Here is a 19,517-nt window from a genome sequence, read left to right on the forward strand (position 1 = left end):
TCAGAATTAGAATGGACTTTGGAGTCCTATGAAGTAGGAAACTGATTCATTATCCTATTAGGTCCCTTGGAGACTAATCTACAAGAATTTATGCCCTCTCTAGGACTCATCTTAATAGTTGATTTATCCTTTATTAATTAATCATAAAATTAATTAATATTCAGGGTTTTGGTCCCCTCCAACTGGGCCTAGCTGTCAGCCCAATTTTAATATAATTAATGCGATATTAATTTCATACTCAGGGTTTGTTATATTCCCAATCAGATTGTTTTTAAATATGGACCAGATTCGTGATCGTACCAGATTCGTAGTCATGATAGGCCAATGTGTGCCTTGTGTGACGGCCTCAACCCCGGGGTCAGGAGTTGACGTCGCCAAACACCATGACCAAAATATAAATAACAAGATTATTATTAAATTATACTAACTTGACCCCAAACCAAGATCTGATCCAGGTTCAAATATAATTCAGATTCTCATTATTACAAGCCCTTTATTCAACATCTAACACACACTAACTTTATTCAGCAACTCCTCAGACCTCATGGCCTGATACAAACTACCTCAGAGGAGCCGGGTCCAGTAGGGGCAGGAACATGGGTCTATCTGACTGGTCTTCTAGGCATCTGCGGAATATACATAACAGTTTGCAAGGGTGAACATAATCGCTCAGCAGTTCCAAAATATGAATAACGGAATAAAACAGTAATGTAACAGTAATAGGAACAGAGCAGTAATCATGATATCAACATTATATAATGAAAATCAGAGATAACTAAATATCACTAACTAGCATGCTTTATCAAAACAACATAGTAGTGTGCTGTGTAAATTCCAGAGTCCAATTTTAGCATGCTAATCACATTTATAAAACTGTTGTATCAACTACTCATGCCCTTACGGGAATCACAAATCCAAATCAGATATGTAGCGGATATGTGAAGACAGATGATCAGGCTATCAACACCAGACGGCTCTAACTGTCATCCCATTTACCTGTTCTGGAACTCAGAGACTAGCTAGGTCTCTGACCTGCTGGACTAATCGGTTTTATAGTGTGTGCAACCGAATTAGCCTCTTACGCCACCTCAATAGGCCTAGTCTGGCCCCAATTTATCCCATATCTGACCGTTTTATCCAATTTTCAAAACACTTGTACATATCTCAATTTCAAAATCATTTATTTAACCAGCACACATATATAAAATGCATTTCGCAAATCATTTCATTCGAGATAGGTACCTTTCGAAGTTGTTTTTCCCCCAAAACAATTTGAAAACAGTGATTTATAACTACGGGGATACGTAACTTAAAACGTTTCTGTTCCATTACAAAAATAAAGCATTTAGCTATTCATATGCACTGAACCACAAAAGAATGGTCAGGGGTACTTTCCTTGCAACGCTTTACAAAACCCTACGTAGCTTTCACGCTGACTTTGATCCTGGGAAACTCGATTGTGATCTACAAATACAGAATATCCTAATTAGTTATACTGACATACTTGATATCCTCAAATACTAATAACCCAAATCCGACAACCCGACTCGTATTATTATTATACCCACAATCACGTAATCACATCTCTCGAACATAAATATGGGTAACACGTAGAACATAATTATGTACGTTTACAATATGTTTTTAGAAAATTTTGGCAACATCTTATCTGTTTATAAGACTACTCGTCGATTACAATCGACGTCAATAATCCACAACAATCCCCAATATCACTTCATTATTTTATACAACATACATCCCAACATTATTCGAAATTAATTATTTAGGTCCGAAAATATTTTACGTAATCATTTTATTTATATATAGAATTTAGGACTCAGAACATCGTCATCACCGTCCACTGTTGACTCACCGAAGTTCATCGTCAACGGTGGCACAATTTATTGGCGCCCGATATAATATGGTTCCCAAATAAATTATACCGATTAATATTATTTTTCCCGCCACGAAATTTTTTATTTCACGAATGATACTCATTATTTCCCTGCAGAAAATTAAATAAAAATCAATTTACAATAACCAATCTGCTGCGTAAACAGGCCCAACAAAAGGCCCAAATAATCAAATCCAACTACACACCACTAGCCTCACTGTTAGAGGCCCAACATCAACAGCCAGGCCCAAGTTTAACAGGCCCAACTGCAAACAGGTCAAGCCCAGCAAGGAAACCAGCCCAACAGAACACACAGCATCGCACACACGTGGCCACGCGCCGCCACAACACACACACACAAACACTGGCACACACACACATGCAAATTGAACACACACAATACACACACTTATATATATATATATATACCAATCAAGACAAAGCCATAATCGAACAAGAAGAAACACCCGGGAAAGTACCGGAAGAAGTACCGAAAACGGCGACGGGCGAGCAACGCCGGGAAGGAAAACGGAACAGAAAGGAAGAAAGAAAAAGAGAGACTGAGAAACGAGAGAACAGAAAGGAAGAAAGAAAAAGAGAGACTGAGAAACGAGAGATTAAGAGATTGAAAGAAAGAACAGAGAATAGAGAGTAGAGAGTAGAGAGACTCGAAGAGGACAGTGAACAACCGGGGGGGTTGTTTCTTTTCTTTTCTTTTATTTGTTAACAGATGTTGCAACATAAAGCATAGCACGTGTCCCCGATTAATAAGGAACTGACACGTAAAATTTAAGATAGATACGGCAGTTTTGTCTTGAAACTCGAATTTAACGGACAAAGGTACACGAGAAATAATCCCATAAAATTATGAAAATAATCTTAAAATATCATAAATATCCCGAAGTTTATACAACATAAGTTTCGAAATTTTTAAAACACTTTTTAAGGTGTGCTTTGTACCCGCTTTTTAACAAATAACGAAACGACGCGCGGGTGAAACAATTCCCGAAAATTTTCAAAATAATTTTAAAATTCTCAGAATATTTTAAACTTCATAAAATATGAGTTTCGTAATTTTTGAAGATTTCCATAATTAAATATGGATTTTACAACCAAAATACTCAGAAAATCATTTAAAAATAAATAATTAATAAAATATTAATTTCTCAATTTTATAAAGTCCTAAAAATAATTATCAAAATTATAAAATTATAAAACCAATTTTAAAGACAATCCAATTATCTATAGAATTAAAACTGTAATAAAAATTACTTTTACAAGCGAAATAAAATCATATACTCACCAATAAATCACACAATTCAATATCACATATCCACAGATCATAAATAATTAAGTAACAATCAGTAACTGCTGCCAAAACCAGTACACATCTTTATTTAATTATTCAAATCTTTATTACACTTTTAAATAATAAAAAGAAAAATACACGAGTCGTTAAATCCTTTCCTCCTTAAAAAGATTCTGTCCCCAGAATCTGACTTAACTAAACAGATGAGGATATTTATCAAGCATGTCTGACTCTAATTCCCAAGTAGACTCTTCTTCTCGAGAATTTCTCCACAAAACTTTTACTATAGGAATCGACTTATTCTTAAGGACTCGTTCCTTACGGTCTAGGATTTGGACCGGTTGTTCCATATAGGACAAATCTGGATGAAACTCAATTGGTTCATATTCTATGACTTGATTCGAATTACAGACATAGGGCTTCAACATAGACACGTGGAACACATTATGAATGTGCTGCCACTGCGGCGGTAACGCTATCTCATAAGCAACCTTTCCTATTTTCTTCAAAACCTCAAAGGGTCCTATAAATCTAGGGCTAAGTTTACCCTTCTAACCAAATCGTACTAACCCTTTCCAAGGTGATACCTTTAGTAACACCAGATCTCCTATCTCGAAGTCCATATCTTTCCTATGTAAATCTGCATATTTCCTCTGTCTATCTTGGGCTGCTTCCAGCCTTTTCCGAATCAATATTATGGCATCTCTTGTTTGCTGAACCAACTCAGGACCTAACACTTTCTTTTCTCCTACCTCATCCCAATATAACGGGGATCTACACTTACGTCCATACAAAATTTGGTAAGGCGGCATTCCGATACTGGAATGATAACTGTTATTATACGAGAACTCAATCAAAGGTAGGTGTTCATCCCAATTACCCATAAAATCCAGAACACAGACTCTCAACATATCCTCTATGGTCTGAATCGTTCTTTCACTTTGACCGTCCGTCTGAGGATGATAGGTGGTGCTCATATTCAACTTCGTTCCTAGGCATTCTTGGAATTTAGTCCAGAACCTGGAATTAAATCTCGGGTCTCGATCTGACACTATAGACACAGACACTCCATGTTTGGTAACTATCTCATCCAAGTATAACTTAACTAACCTTTCCAACGAATACCTTTCATTGATCGGAAGGAAATGCGCCGACTTAGTCAACGTATCAATGATTACCCAAATAGCATCATGATTCGCTCTCGTCCTTGGAAATCCCACTACAAAATCCATAGCAATCTCTTCCCACTTCCATTGGGGAATCTCCAAAGGTTGTAACAATCCACTCGGTCGTTGATGCTCTGCTTTCACCGTTTGACATACATAACACTTACTTACCCAATTGGCAATATCCTTCTTCATTCCTGGCCACTAAAAGTTTCTCTTAAAGTCCTGGTACATCTTAGTACTACCAGGGTGGATAGAAAACCTAGAGTTATGCGCTTCGTGTAATATCTCGTTCTTTAATTCTGTTACATTAGGAATCCAAACTCTGGATGAAAATCTATACAAACCTTGACTATCTTTTTGAGTACACAACTCTTCTCCTGTCAAAGTATCCAACTCTTGTTCCATAACTCCTTCCTGACACCTTATGATCTTTTCCATCAATGTCGGCTGTACAGTGACTTCATATAGTTGCTCCTGACTTTCGCTACGTACTCGAACCTCAATCTCCATTCTTTCCAAATCTTGTGCTAGTTCTTCTACCATCTTAATCATATTCAGCCTTTCTTTTCTACTCAAGGCATCAGCCACCACATTGGTTTTACCTGGGCGATAGTTAATCGAACAATCGTAGTCCTTAATCAGCTCCAACCACCTTCTCTGTCTCATGTTCAAATCCTTCTATGTGAATATGTACTTCAGGCTCTTATGATCTGTATAAATATCACATTTCTCTCCATATAAGTAGTGACACCATAACTTTAGAGCAAACACTATAGCCGCCAACTCAAGGTCATGAACTGGATATTTTTGCTCGTGAGGCTTTAACTCTCTGGAGGCATAAGCAATAACTTTATTATGCTGCATTAGCACACAACCTAATCCTTTCAAAGAAGCATCACTATAGATTACAAAGTTTCCCGTCTCATCTGGCAATGCTAACACTGGAGCCGTCACCAATCTCCGTTTCAATTCCTGAAAACTTTCTTCACACTTTTCCGTCCAAACGAACTTCTCATTCTTCCTGGTCAGCTTGGTTAATGGGGACGCAATCTTCGAGAAATCTTTCACAAACCTTCGATAATATCCTGTTAATCCAAGAAAACTTCTTATTTCCGTTGGTGTCTTCGGTTGCTCCCACTTTGATACGGCTTCGATCTTTACTGGGTCTACTTTGATACCTTCCTTACTTATTACATGACCAAGAAACTGTACTTCCGTCAGCCAAAACTCACACTTAGAAAACTTCGCATATAATTGCTTTTCTCTTAATTTTTGAAGGGCAATTTGTACATGCATTGCGTGATCTTCTGGATTCTTTGAATATATGAGGATATCATCAATAAATACAATAACAAACTTATCCAGATTCTCCTTATATACCCTATTCATCAAATTCATAAAAGCCGCTGGAGCATTCGTCAATCCAAACGACATCACTAAAAACTCATAATGGGCATACCTTGTTCTGAATGCAGTCTTGGGGATATCTTCAGGCTTTATCTTCAGTTGGTGGTAGCCAGATCTTAAGTCAATCTTTGAAAAGTAACATGCTCCCTTAAGTTGATCAAACAAATCATCGATTCGTGACAAAGGATACTTATTCTTTATTGTCAACTGGTTCAGCTCTCTGTAGTCAATACACAATCTCATACTTCCATCCTTTTTCTTCACATATAGCACTGGAGCATCCCATGGAGAAACACTGGGTCAAATGACTCCCTTGTCCAATAATTCCTGAAGTTGCTTAGCCAATTCTTTCATTTCCATCGGGGCCATCCTGTATGGAGCCTTAGAAACTGGTTCAGCTTCAGGTATCAAATCAATAGAGAACTCTATCTCTCGATCAGGTGGCAATCCTGGTAACTCTTCTGGAAAAACATCAGGGAATTCTCTCACTATGGGAATCTCATCCAAAATAGGGGTCTCTTTCTTCATATCCACCACATGAGCCAAGTACGCCTCACATCCTTGCCGCAGCAGTCTCTTTGCTTGCATTACTGAAAGGAACTTTCTATCTTGTCTCTGTCCTTGGTAACTGGTCCTTTTATTATCGGGGGAATACATAACAACTCTCTTTTTCTTACAGTCAATATTTGCCTTATATCAAGACAATCAATCCATACCTAAAATAACATCAAAGTCTCCCAACTCGAAAGGTATTAAGTCAACTGGGAACATATACCTTGAAATCTCTAGAAAACAACTAGGACAAAATTGTTTTACATGTATTTTATCTTTATTAGCCAATTCTATGGTCGGAGGTTTGCCTAGGTCTTCTAACATCAATTTCATTTTATTCACACAATTCACAGATATAAAAGATTTGGACGCTCCCGAATCAAACAATACGTTCACAGGTACGGAATTAAGAGTAAGCATACCTGCAACCACATCGGAGTCATGAACTGGAGACTTCTGGGTCATCTTGAAAGTCCTAGCTCTCGCAGTACTGGTTGCTGGTCCTTGGGACACACTCCTTCCCGCATTACCTTGGGTCACTGACTTGCAATTCCTAACTATGTGTCCCACTTTGCCGCAACTAAAGCAAGTAACTCCTTGAATCTCAGACTTACACTCCATGGAATAGTGACCTTTCTGTCCACACTTAAAATAATTGATATTCTCTCGGCACTATCCATTGTGCTTCTTCCAACACGTCTTACAATCAACCACTGGCTTACTCATCCTCATCGGGGCAGAGTTAACTGAAGTAGTACCGGGTTTAGCCTGGGGAAAATTCTGCCTTTTGAACCTCTTATTCTTATTCTTTCTAAACCAACGCTAGAACTTCCGACTTGCTATTCCTGATTCTGACTTAGCGGGTCCACTTTCAAATTTCCTTTTCTTCACACCCTGTTCCTTTGCAGCTAATTTCTGATCACTCTCTATCACTAGGGCAGCCTGAACTACCGAAGTATAGGTCTTGAGTTCTAAGGCTACAACTCCACTCCTTATTTCTGGCTTCAACCCTTGTTGAAACCGCTTCGCTCGTTGAGCTTCTGAACTCACATATTCCGGTGCTATACGGGCCAACTCCGTAAACTTCGCTTCATTCTGTAACACTCCTATCTCCTTGTTTCAATTCTAAAAATTCCATCTCCATTTGACTCTAGAGACAGTCCGGAAAGTATTTTTCCAAAAACAACTCTGTGAATCTGGCCCATGGAACTGGACCTTCTCCTTCTAGAGCTCACGTAGATTCCCACCAATAATTTGAATCATTCCTTAGAAAATAACTAGTATAGTCTGTCTTTAATTCCTCACTTACCTTAGTGAGCGTGAACGCCTTTTCCATCTCCTTTAAGCATATCCTGGCAGCAACAGGATCTACTTCTCCTTTAAACTCTGGGGGCTTCACTGCTTGAAAAGACTTAAAACTAACACCCTGATTTGCCCCATCATCTCATGCTGCTATTGGATTAGTAGTTGCTGCTGTTGTTGTTGTATGAGCTGTTGTTGTTGTTGCTGTTACTGGAATTGTTGTTGCTGTTGGACAAGCTGTACAGACTGCTGACGCAACAAATTCATCAATTCACTCATGGAAGGATCCTCAGCAGATCCGTTATTGGGTTAAGAGTTTCTCTTTGATGGCATCTCCTGAAACATAACAGTCATATATAAGAAAATGGATTGCTCCAGCTGTTTATATTTATGAATCAGGAGAGCGTTGCCACTAAGACAATATTATCATCCCAGGTTTAATTGAATCCATCCTAAGTGAATGATTATATCTAAAAATGCCGGCAACAGAAACAACAATAATAATAACAACAATAATAGCAACGCACAATAAAAAAAATTGAATAGAATAAAGCAGCTAAAATACATTAACCAACAAAATCCAACTAGTACAACAGAAAATCCAACCGAAAAGAACCATCCGAATACACACCAAAATTGGCTGTCATAGCAGCCTCGCCTACTACAAACTATCACAACATAATGTACATATACAAAGTAAACAACTACAGAACTCCTAGAAGGCAACTTTGAGCTCTTTATCTCTCTGCTGCAACTCTGTCTAGCCACTACCACTGCCACCAATGGAGCCTAGCTCAAACACTAGCCAGTTCACTAGGTCCTGATACTGCACAGCTCTAAACACTGAACTAATGAAACGGTCAACAGATCTAACCCTCTCTACAACCATCTGGGTCAATGCTCTCACACATGCACGCACCTCAGGGGAAGGGGCAGAAATACCCTGGAATGCTGCAATAGGTACCTGGTCAAACTGAGCAGCAAACTCCGGACTCTGATCTCTGATAAAGGAAGTGCTCACCGCTCGGTAAACATGGTAAGGGATCGGTGAAGAAGTACCACTGGGGCCACGAGAGGTACTGGAGGTCTCATCATGGAAGAACTAGGACCGCAGCCGGGAGGGAAATCCCTGACAGCAGACACAGACCTACGTACCCAACGGGGACGAGGACCAGATCCAGGGATGTCTCTCGGCACAAAGGAAGGAATTGGTGGAGGAGGCATAAGGGTCTCCTCAATAACAACATCCGGGGGTCTCTCAGAATCTGAGCTATCCGAATCAGAGGGATTCTCCCGAGTTGGAGAACTCGAAATCGCAACCGCAATAGGCCACTGTCAACATAATAAATATACAGGCAAGACACAACCAGGTCAAGGCAATTCTATCAAAACATTTAATAGATGTCAGGTTAACGCCGTCAAAACCCTCGACTGACTCTAAAGGTTTGCTCCTCTATATAAGTTGTTGACTCACACCTAAAGACTCATATTATCACCTACTCGACACAATCCCTAACCTGAATCAGAGACTTGAACCTGTAGCTCTGATACCAACTGTGACGGCCTCAACCCCGGGGTCAGGAGTTGACGTCACCGAACACCATAACCAAAATATAAATAACAAGATTATTATTAAATTATACTAACTTGACCCCAAACCAAGATCCGTTCCAGGTTCAAGTATAATTCAGATTCTCATTATTACAAGCCCTTTATTCAACATCTAACATACACTAACTTTATTCAGCAACTCCTTAGACCTCATGGCCTGATACAAACTACCTCAGAGGAGCCGGGTCCAGTAGGGGCAGGAACATGGGTCTGTTTGACTGGTCTTCTAGGCATCTGCGGAATATACACAACAGTTTGCAAGTGTGAGCATAATCGCTCAGCAATACCAAAATATGAATAACGGAATAAAACAGTAATGTAACAGTAATAGAAACAGAGCTGTAATCATGATATCAACATTATATAATGAAAATCAGAGATAACTAAATATCACTAACTAGCATGCTTTATCAAAACAACATAGTAGTGTGCTGTGTAAATACTAGAGTCCAATTTTAGCATGCTAATCACATTAACAAAACCGCTGTATCAACTACTCATGCGCTTACGGGAATCACAAATCCAAATCAAATACGTAGCGGATATGTGAAGACAGATGATCAGGCTATCAACACCAGACGGCTCTAACTGCCATCCCATTTACCTATTCTGGAACTGAGAGACTAGCTAGGTCTCTGACCTGCTGGACTAATCGGTTTTACAGTGCGTGCAACCGAATTAGACTCTTACGCCACCTCAATAGGCCTACTCTGGCCCCAATGTATCCCATATCTGACCGTTTTATCCAATTTTCAAAACACTTGTACCTATTTCATTTTCAAAATCATTTATTTAACCAACACACATATAAAAGCCATTTCGCAAATCATTTCATTCGAGATAGGTACCTTTCGAAGTTACTTTTCCCACAAAAAAAAATTAAAAACAGTGATTTATAACTACGGGGATACGTAACTTGAAACGTTTATGTTCCATTACGAAAATAAAGCATTTAGCTATTCATATGCACTGAACCATAAAAGAATGGTCAGGGATACTTTCCTTGCAACACTTTACAAAACCCTAGGTAGCTTTCATGCTGACTTTGATCCTGGGAAACTCGATTGTGATCTACAAATACAGAATATCCTAATTAGTTATACCGACATGCTTGATATCCTCAAATCCTAATAACCCAAATCCGACAACCCGGCTCGTATTATTATTATACCCATAATCACGTAATCACATCTCTCGAACATAAATAGGGGTAACACGTAGAACATAATTATGTACGTTTACAATATGTTTTTAGAAAATTTTGGCAGCATCGTATTTGTTTATAAGACTACCCGTCGATTACAATCGACGTCAATAATCCACAACAATCCCCAATATCACTTCATTATTTTATACAACATACATCCCAACATTATTCGAAATTAATTATTTAGGTCCGAAAATATTTTACGTAATCATTTTATTTATTTATAGAATTTAGGACTCAGAACATCGTCATCACCGTCCACCGTTGACTCACTGAAGTTCATCGTCAACGGTGGCACAATTTATTGGCGCCCGATATAATACGGGTTCCCAAATAAATTATACCGATTAATATTATTTTTCCCGCCACAAAAATTTTTAATTTCACGAATGATACTCATTTATTTTCCTGCAGAAAATTAAATAAAAATCAATTTACAATAACCAATCTGCTGCGTAAACAGGCCCAACAAAAGGCCCAAATAATCAAATCCAACTACACACCACTAGCCTCACTGTTAGAGGCCCAACATCAACAGCCAGGCCCAAGTTTAACAGGCCCAACTGCAAACAGGTCAAGCCCAACAAGGAAACCAGCCCAACTGAACACACAGCATCGCACACGCGCCGCCACGCGCCGCCACAACACACACAATACACACATATATATATACCAATCAAGATAAATCCATAATCGAACAAGAAGAAACAGCCGGGAAAGTACCAGAATAAGTACCGAAAACGGCGACGGGCGAGCAACGCTGGGAAGGAAAACGGAACGGAGAGGAAGAAAGAAAAAGAGAGACTGAGAAATGAGAGATTAAGAGATTGAAAGAGAGAACATAGAATAGAGAGTAGAGAATAGAGAGACTCGAAGAGGACAGTGAACAACTGGGGGGTTTGTTTCTCTTTTTTTTTTTATTTGTTAACAGATGTTGCAACATAAAGCATAGCACGTGTCCCCGGTTAATAAGAAATTGACACGTAAAATTTAAGATAGATACGGAGGTTCTGGAGCTCGATTTTGTCCTGAAACTCGAATTTAACAGACAAAGGTACACGAGAAATAATCCCAGAAAATTATGAAAATAATCTTAAAATGTCATAAATATCCCCAAGTTTATACAACATAAGTTTCGAAATTTTTAAAACACTTTTTAAGGTGTGTTTCGTACCCGCTTTTTAACAATTAACAAATAAAGAAATGACGCGCGGGTAAAACGATTCCCGAAAATTTTCAAAATAATTTTAAAATTCTCAGAATATTTTAAACTTCATAAAATATGAGTTTCGTAATTTTTGAAGATTTCCATAATTAAATATGAATTTTACAACCAAACATACTCAGAAAATCATTTAAAAATAAATAATTAATAAAATATTGATTTCTCAATTTTATAAAATCCTAAAAATAATTATCAAAATTATAAAATTATAAAACCAATTTTAAAGACAATCCAATTATCTATAGAATTAAAACTGTAGTAAAATTTACTTTTACAAGAGAAATAAAATCATATAACTCACCAATAAATCACACAATCCAATCCCACATATCCACAAATCATAAATAATTAAATAACAATCAGTAATTGCTGCCAAAACCAGTACACATCTTTATTTAATTATTCAAATCTTTATTACACTTTTAAATAATAAAAACTTGGATCCAGTATAAAGAACAAAGTTGGGAGCCTTGCTGGGGGTTAGTGTGTGACTGATCAGCAGCCTTGGTTTTTAAAAATGAAAGTGAATATCTAATTCTAATCATTGCTTATCAGGAAATTTGATTCCTTGTATCATTTCAATTGATCATTACTACAGTGACTGTCATTGTAGTGACTGTCATTATGATTTGCTGAGCTAGTTAGCTCACTCTTACAAATCCGTTTATGCTCTTTTCCAGTTAAAAAGGAAAATGGTGGTAGCGAGGATCCCCAGTCGAGTGCGCAAGCTAGGTTTCCAGGTTAAATGGAATAAGCTAGCGGAAGATGCTTGGATTGGTTTTGTTAAAAGTTTGTAATAAAGTTTTACTTCGGTTGTAAGATATAAATAAATTGGGATTTGGTACGTTGTAATAAATAAGGTTGTGGCTTTTGGACATACTTTGAACTTTTTACGATCCGTGGTTATGGTAAGTAGGGTCATTGCATATATTATTATTATCATAAACAGGTTTATATATGGTGTGCGTGTGTGTTGTGGACCCTAAACCTCTGACCTGGGTTTAGAGGGCGCGACAGTTTTTAATTATGTGGTATATCATCCTTGTATTTTTGTTTGACGCAAGTGTTGTGTGTATTTACTCAAAAGACTTATACATTGATTTTGTTGTCTCAGAACTTTATATACATGGTATTAAAATGCAACTCTGGAATATAAACAATGTAGAAGGCAAAGTAATCTATTAGGTACCTAGTAGATCTGCTATAACATTCAATCCATATATAAAGTAATGTTTGTAAGAACGCTAATGTACTTGGCGAGATAATAACATGGTTATGCGTTGTCAAGGGAAGTAAATGTAGTATTTAGAAGTTTTGAACTGATTATAGACAGATGTTGTTACCACTCTTTGAAATTTCTATAATATATTTTATAATATTCAAATTCATTTCTCAGCATCAATTTTGACTACTTTAAAATACAACAAAATTAAATAACCAAGCAGAGAGGATAAATATACCACGTCAAGAGGAGATCCGATGCAAACTACAAAGAACCCAGCTCCTAAGCCTGCTAGTAGATGAGTGAAAATATTATCCAAAAACCCTGGAATTTGCATAATCTACATAAATAAGAAAATTTAAACAGATTGGCAGACACAAAAAATGAGTGTGCATAGCAAGTATATCAGTATAATAACACCTTTAATGTTATTTCAGACAGTAAACTCTACAAGGCTACCTGCTTCACTTGATCATAACTTGCAAGTTCCCCTGTATTTATAGTTGTATTTCGTGCAATATTGGCACCCAGTCTAGTCCACAAAGCAGAAAGTCCTTCCTGTTTTAGTTATAATTAGCTGTAAATAGTAAAGCTATAAATATATCTCTTCGCCAATTAGTAAGGGAATTACATGTTGCACTATGGTGTAATAAGAACTAGCGCTAAAATAAAGCCTAGCAACACCAGCAGGCAATTTACCTTCTGATTGCAGTCGAACTTTCATAAGATCAGTTGGATTAGCCACTGAAATTGCTATGGCACCTGCACAATAAAAGAAAAATATCCACTCAGAAAGATAGAGGTAAACATGTTAAAATTTCACAATCTTTTATAAGAGGAAAATAGTGATTGCTGCAAATTATTTATAATACCCACCTTTCTGGAAGTTCAGTTGCATCCCTTATGTACTTGTTAGGTAAAAGTCTCATTTGCTTTAGCTGGTGTCCGAGATAAAATATCACTTTTAAGATCACCTGACTTCTCTGCTGCATTCTGAAAATTTTCACCCTTGACAGTTTGTTCAATTTGCTCGGGTTTTATGTGCTCCATCATTTTGCTACATATACAGCATAATCAAATATAGACAAAAGTAAAGAGGCACATAACCAGACAATGTATAATAACAGTAGTATTGAGTTAATTTCAGATGTCTGGAACTGAATCATTAATTTATTAATCTCTTAAACTTCAGCTTATATTAAATTAGCATAAAACTTAATAAATCCAAAAAAATGTTTGGACCATATCCATCATCTGAAATAATATACGGGTATTCATACATAACATAAGCAACATGTTCGATAATAAGTACAACTGAACTTTATCAGACTGCTAAGCATGTCACTATGTATTACATGTACGAGTAGCATTCAACAGATAATGACATAGTTACTATTTTGTAATAGAAGAAATGCTTATATATAACTCTCTGCTGATCATATTCTACCAGCGGAACATACAAAATACTCAAATGAATCAAATATAGTTAGTGTTTTTTTAAACCTTAGTACTCTTATTCTTTACATGTTGTGGATACAATATCTTGATATAGGAACTTGTACAAGGATCAATTTTTCCCAAAACCTCTATCACAAACGGTCTTTCTATCTTTTCGGGTAATATGCTAATTACTTCAATGCTAACGACATAAGAAGGCTTTTCCTGCCCTACATTAATTCCTACCCAATACGGAACACCTCTGAAGATAAAATTACAATGCTTAAGGACTCTAGCTCGTAGAGCTCAATGAGTCATGTTTGTGTGACACTGCTATAGCTCGTAGAGCTTGTACAATATCTTAATTCAAATCCTCAAGGCCTCAAGTACCCACAGTATTCTGCTGCATGTATTACTAACCATACAATAAAAAGTTGCCCTATTTCTATTAAGACTTGCATATTCAGTTATAGCCGTTCGCATGGTCTTCCACATGTAGAGCAAAGTCGAGGCCTAAAACATAAAGTCATAATTTGAACAACACAGGCATCTTACATTTAAAGAGCCATATGTTCTCAGGAAAGTTTGGAAAGTGACCCTTACCTGAAGCTTTCCAAGATGCCAAGTTCCTGATACGCTAACGACCTCCAGAATGTTATCATGCATTGATTGAGGATCAAAATTATCATATGTTTCATCCCTGGAATCCATTGGTTAACTGCTCCTCCTAAGCCTCCAAGCAAATTCCCCAACCCAGCACCCTGTGTCGCAAGCAGAGCAGTCAAAGCCTATTTCGAAGCAGGTGTCAATGCCCCCGCAGGTGCGACACCCATATTAAATCCAGCACTAGGGATAGAAGGTGCCATCAAATTCCCACCACCATAAGATGTATAACTACTCTTCTTTGCCGCATGATGATACCCCTGATGCTGATGTTGATGTGGCTGATGCTGATGTTGTTGATGAAACCCTCCTTTCCCTGGTTTCGGACCATCAATCACCTTCTGACAATTCAATGTATGTCCCTCAAACATTGTTAATCTGACCATGCCCTCTTAAAGAGCTATAGTCCCAAATTTGGGGTTTAGGAGTTTCCCAGCCACGACAAATCTCGAACCCCAAATTTTAACCAAAAAGGCTAAACTCAAACCTCGAACTGGAACCCCAAACTCAAAACACAAACTTCAAAACTGAATGTAAGATTTGAACTTGAAAATCAATTAGCTTTAAAGACACAATACAAACCCCCAATTGTCTCAAATACAAAGATATAGGTTAGAAAAAGTGAAAGAGAAACAAATGTGTATGTATTTACCACTTAATCGAAGGAAGAGCAAAATCCCCAATTTATGGAACCCTAATCTCCTGAAAAATCAGAGAAAAACATGAAAAGTTAGTAAGTCATAATTAAATAAAGTATGCATATTCACATACATAATTTCAAAACAAAGTTTCGATTTATTTGGAAGAGAGTTTGCTGAGAAGAGAATTTGTCAGAGAGTTTGGGTCAAAGAGTTTGGGAGGAGTATATTATAGTCGGTGTGTTTTTCAATTTTTTGTGTAGGTCAGAGAGAGAGATGAAGAGAGAGATTAGTGAGAGTGTTTATAGAGAGAACGAGAGATGAAGAGAGAGACTAGTGAAAAGTGTTTCAATTCCGAGCTCAATCCATGAAGACGGCAGGTGAGAGAGATGAAGAGAGATTGTGCTTGTGTGTGTGAGATGGAGACAGTGAAGTTTTAGTTTGGGGGAAATATTACCACCCACACATTTTCATCTTGATATCTGTGCCCGCCTCTATTTTCATTATTAATTAATAAATCTGTAACTATCTATTTTTATATATGTAAAAAATAATTTATTTTATTTCTATAATTTCATTTGTCTCTGAAATAAAATTTAATAAATCATAAAAATTCGGTAATATTTTATGTAATATTACAATAATTAATTTATATTAATGTATTCACTTTAATAATTTTAAAAATAAAAAGTAGTTATCGTAACAGTAAGTGCCGGTGTTACATGTTGTACAACATTGTAACTCTCATGCAACACTTGATTTATAGATATTGTAACACCAAATCAGAACTGTTACAATAGCATAAGAATTTCTTAGCTATTGTAACGAAATGCTTGTAACGCTTTTCAAAAACCATTGCATCAGGCAATCTATGGCGTAGTGTTTGCTGCCAGTTGCCTTAGTGGATTGACTTGGATTTGAGACAGATGGTTTTTGATCATCTTTTTTCTGTTCATCATCATCCAAGTCATCCTTAGTATTGATTTGTGTTTTGGGTAACTTGGTTTCAGCATCTTTCAAATATCACCCCATTATCTTGATCATGTCTTCATCCAACAATCTTGTACTACTTTGTCTTCAAATCTGTTTCCAGAGTCATTATCAGCTTCTTGTTTGCCATGACACATTACTTTGGAATTTGAAAATGTTTGTAATGTTTGATGGTTGGACATTTGTATGCCACTCCCTTGCTTGGTTGTAGATATGCTTCTGGAAAAGCGGCTACTTGAGCCTTCTTCAATTCATTGATCAAGAGAGTGACTTCATAAATCACTCTGTTGACTTTGTTAATCGGAATGTCCAATTCAGATGTCATTCTTGTTATGAGATAATTAAGGGACACCTGCATACATCTATCCACATCAGAGTCATTTATGTTGACAACAATTCTTCTCTCTAGGAAGCCATCTATAGTTATCATGATCACCCTTAAGAAATTTACTGTTTTGTCCAAGGCCTTTTTGTATGTGAAGAAGTTGTTATTTAGAGAAGCCCTGAGAGCCTAAAGCAGCTTATCAGATTCTCTTCTTAGACTAGGTCCCTCGGCTGCTTTTAGTAGCCTCTCCATCCCAACATCAACTTACTGTTCAGTTTCCTTGGATTTGGCTTTTTGAGTTTGGACAAATAATTTTAGCAACCTGGACTTTATCTCCCCCTTAGGCTTGTTAGCAGGAAATATTATAGGTGTACGGATTTCAGGCCTAACAGCTTATGGAAGTGCATGCAATGGAATGTTTAGAGCACCCATGATAGTTCCCAAATAGACTGAATTTTGCATTTGAAGATACTTATGGGAATCCACCAAAGTCTTGATGTCAGCCTGTTGACTTTGTACCAGAGTTGTGAGTTGAGAGACTTGAGATGTTAATGAATTATTTGATGACTATAAAGTGGAGACTTGACATTGAAGTGCTTGGATTGGCAAGTTTGTTCATGTTGACATTGGTTGTTGAGATCCTGAAGAGAGAGAAGTACCAAATATGGCCTGAACTGATTCATTGATGCCTTCCCTCAAAAGCGTATATGGTTCATATCTAGCTTGATGAACTTGATCCAGTTTAACCCTTGTGCCATTGTTACTAGTGATATGATTCTGGACAACTTTATGTAGAGCCAGGAAGGACTGTTTGAGATTCTTGATGCTTTGCTCCATGCCAGTCATATCAAACCTTGTCATTTGTTTGGTAAATTTCTGGAATTTATTCTTGATTTATACTTGAGTTGGCACAAGGTCATCAAGCTTGTCTCTCACCAACTTTCTTATCTTGTCTTGATGGTTGTTCAGAGTCTGTTGGAGTGCTTTACTCATGAGATGAAAAGCTTTTATTTGAGCTTTGTAGACTTCTGTCACAACATCATAGACTTCCCGTGGACTAAGTGCCTTGGCATTGCTTCCCAATATTATGAAATATTATTCTATAAATCTTGCCAAGACCTCATCCATGCTCAAGCTAAAGTCCTTGTCCAACCAAGCATCCACATTTCCATCTTGTTCAGCTTCATTGACAATTTTCTGATGTTGGTCTTCAACATCTGTTTTGTAAGATAACAAAACTGCTTGATAGTCCTGATTGGACATGTCCGTTGTAAGAAGCTGTTGTGTGATGTTGGCAAGTCCAGATAATTGATCTACCAGAAGGTCATTCATGGTGATTGGTTGAGCCTGAGCATCCTATAACCACTGAGAGATTAAGTGTGAGGGTTGTTGAGAAAGGTTTGATGTAGAAGGTATGTCTGTTTGAGTTGAGGTAGATGGTTGAGGTTCAATAACATTACCTGTGACAGATACCACAGTTTGACTCACAGTTGAAACTGTGCTTATGAAAGTGTGTTGTTCACCACTTGTGGGAACCTCTAGTTGAATTGGAGGGGATTTGACCAGGTTATTGTCATGTACCATGGCCTCAAACCCTTGCTCTTCTTGTAAAGAGCTAGCACTTGAATATGCTAGACTTTCCTCCCCGATAATAGGCTCATTGTAAATTGGACTCCTAGCTTCAATTGTTAAGGCAATGTCAGCTAGGGTTTTGAGAGAAGTTGTCCCTACATGAGGAACCTCCAATTGAATTGGAGAGAATTTAGATAGCTCCCCCTCGGGAGTACTACCCTCAAACCTATCAATCTGTGAAGATTGTTTAGCACATGAAGATGCTTGAGAGACTACCATAGGGTCTTTAGTAAAAAGTGATGAAACCCCTATGTTTGTGTTGGTGTCATCAAGGTCTACCCCATAGTGTAGCCTCTCACCAACTAAATGTGTTTCCTGGATTGTGAGCATAGTTTCTTGGACCATATCACTTGATTTGAGCAACACCTGAGAATCAGATTCAAGTGTCTCATTGTATGAAGAAGAAATTTGAGAAATGAGATTTGAGATTTCAGAACTGAGTGTTGGCAGCTCCCCTAAATAGATTAGGGTGCTTCAAGAGATGTTCTCTCAATGTGTATGCCATCCTTATTCCTTCTTTCATATACTTGAATGTGTTCAAGTGCTGGTGCAAACTCTTTACGGGGTGCACTAGGGAGAGTTCTCTTTTCAATAGAAACGCCCTGTTGAGAGAATGCCCCTAGAGTCTGTTTGATTCCCTCTTTTTCAGCTACATCCTTTTGGGAGGATGTATAGGTGGCTTAAGTGGTCAACTCGGTTTGTTTTTCCTTCTTTGGTTTCTTATACAGGGTGGGCTCTATTTACGTTTGATCCTCACCATTCTCCTTAATAATAGTTAGGGGTGCATGCATTCTCTTCTTTTTATTCACTTCACCCTTTTGAGAGGATGAAATGGTTGGTTTCCTAGCTGCTATTGCTAAAGAAAGAGAGGTCTCAGTTTGGGAAGGCCCCTGTTAGTGTTCTTGTGTTTGTTCTTCCACAGGTACATGAGCAA

At 37.5% G+C, this 19,517-nt stretch overlaps 1 protein-coding gene across 17 annotated transcripts; it reads right to left on the reverse strand.

Moving 5' to 3' along the window:
• Nucleotides 1-428: 428 nt before the first annotated feature.
• Nucleotides 429-16,097, reverse strand: LOC141717946 (uncharacterized). 17 transcript variants are annotated; one of them, XM_074520229.1, is made up of 8 exons: nucleotides 15,651-16,096; nucleotides 15,213-15,525; nucleotides 14,939-15,096; nucleotides 13,775-13,955; nucleotides 13,598-13,660; nucleotides 13,358-13,456; nucleotides 13,137-13,222; nucleotides 9,248-9,478 (listed from the first exon to the last, which is right to left on the reverse strand). In XM_074520229.1, exons 2-4 carry the CDS (start codon nucleotides 15,327-15,329, stop codon nucleotides 13,811-13,813), a joined length of 420 nt encoding a protein of 139 aa, XP_074376330.1. In that variant the 5' UTR covers nucleotides 15,330-15,525; nucleotides 15,651-16,096; the 3' UTR covers nucleotides 9,248-9,478; nucleotides 13,137-13,222; nucleotides 13,358-13,456; nucleotides 13,598-13,660; nucleotides 13,775-13,810. The 17 variants fall into 17 exon arrangements, 16 of the variants coding, with proteins under 16 accessions (XP_074376340.1, XP_074376344.1, XP_074376335.1 ...); XM_074520239.1 differs by lacking the exon at nucleotides 9,248-9,478 and adding an exon at nucleotides 429-626 and having other exon boundaries at nucleotides 13,137-13,186; nucleotides 15,213-16,096; XM_074520243.1 differs by lacking the exon at nucleotides 9,248-9,478 and adding an exon at nucleotides 429-626 and having other exon boundaries at nucleotides 13,137-13,189; nucleotides 15,213-16,096.
• Nucleotides 16,098-19,517: the final 3,420 nt, after the last annotated feature.

The sequence above is a fragment of the Apium graveolens genome, chromosome 4, assembly GCF_009905375.1.
Source record: "Apium graveolens cultivar Ventura chromosome 4, ASM990537v1, whole genome shotgun sequence".
In the NCBI taxonomy this organism is placed as follows: Eukaryota; Viridiplantae; Streptophyta; class Magnoliopsida; order Apiales; family Apiaceae; genus Apium; species Apium graveolens.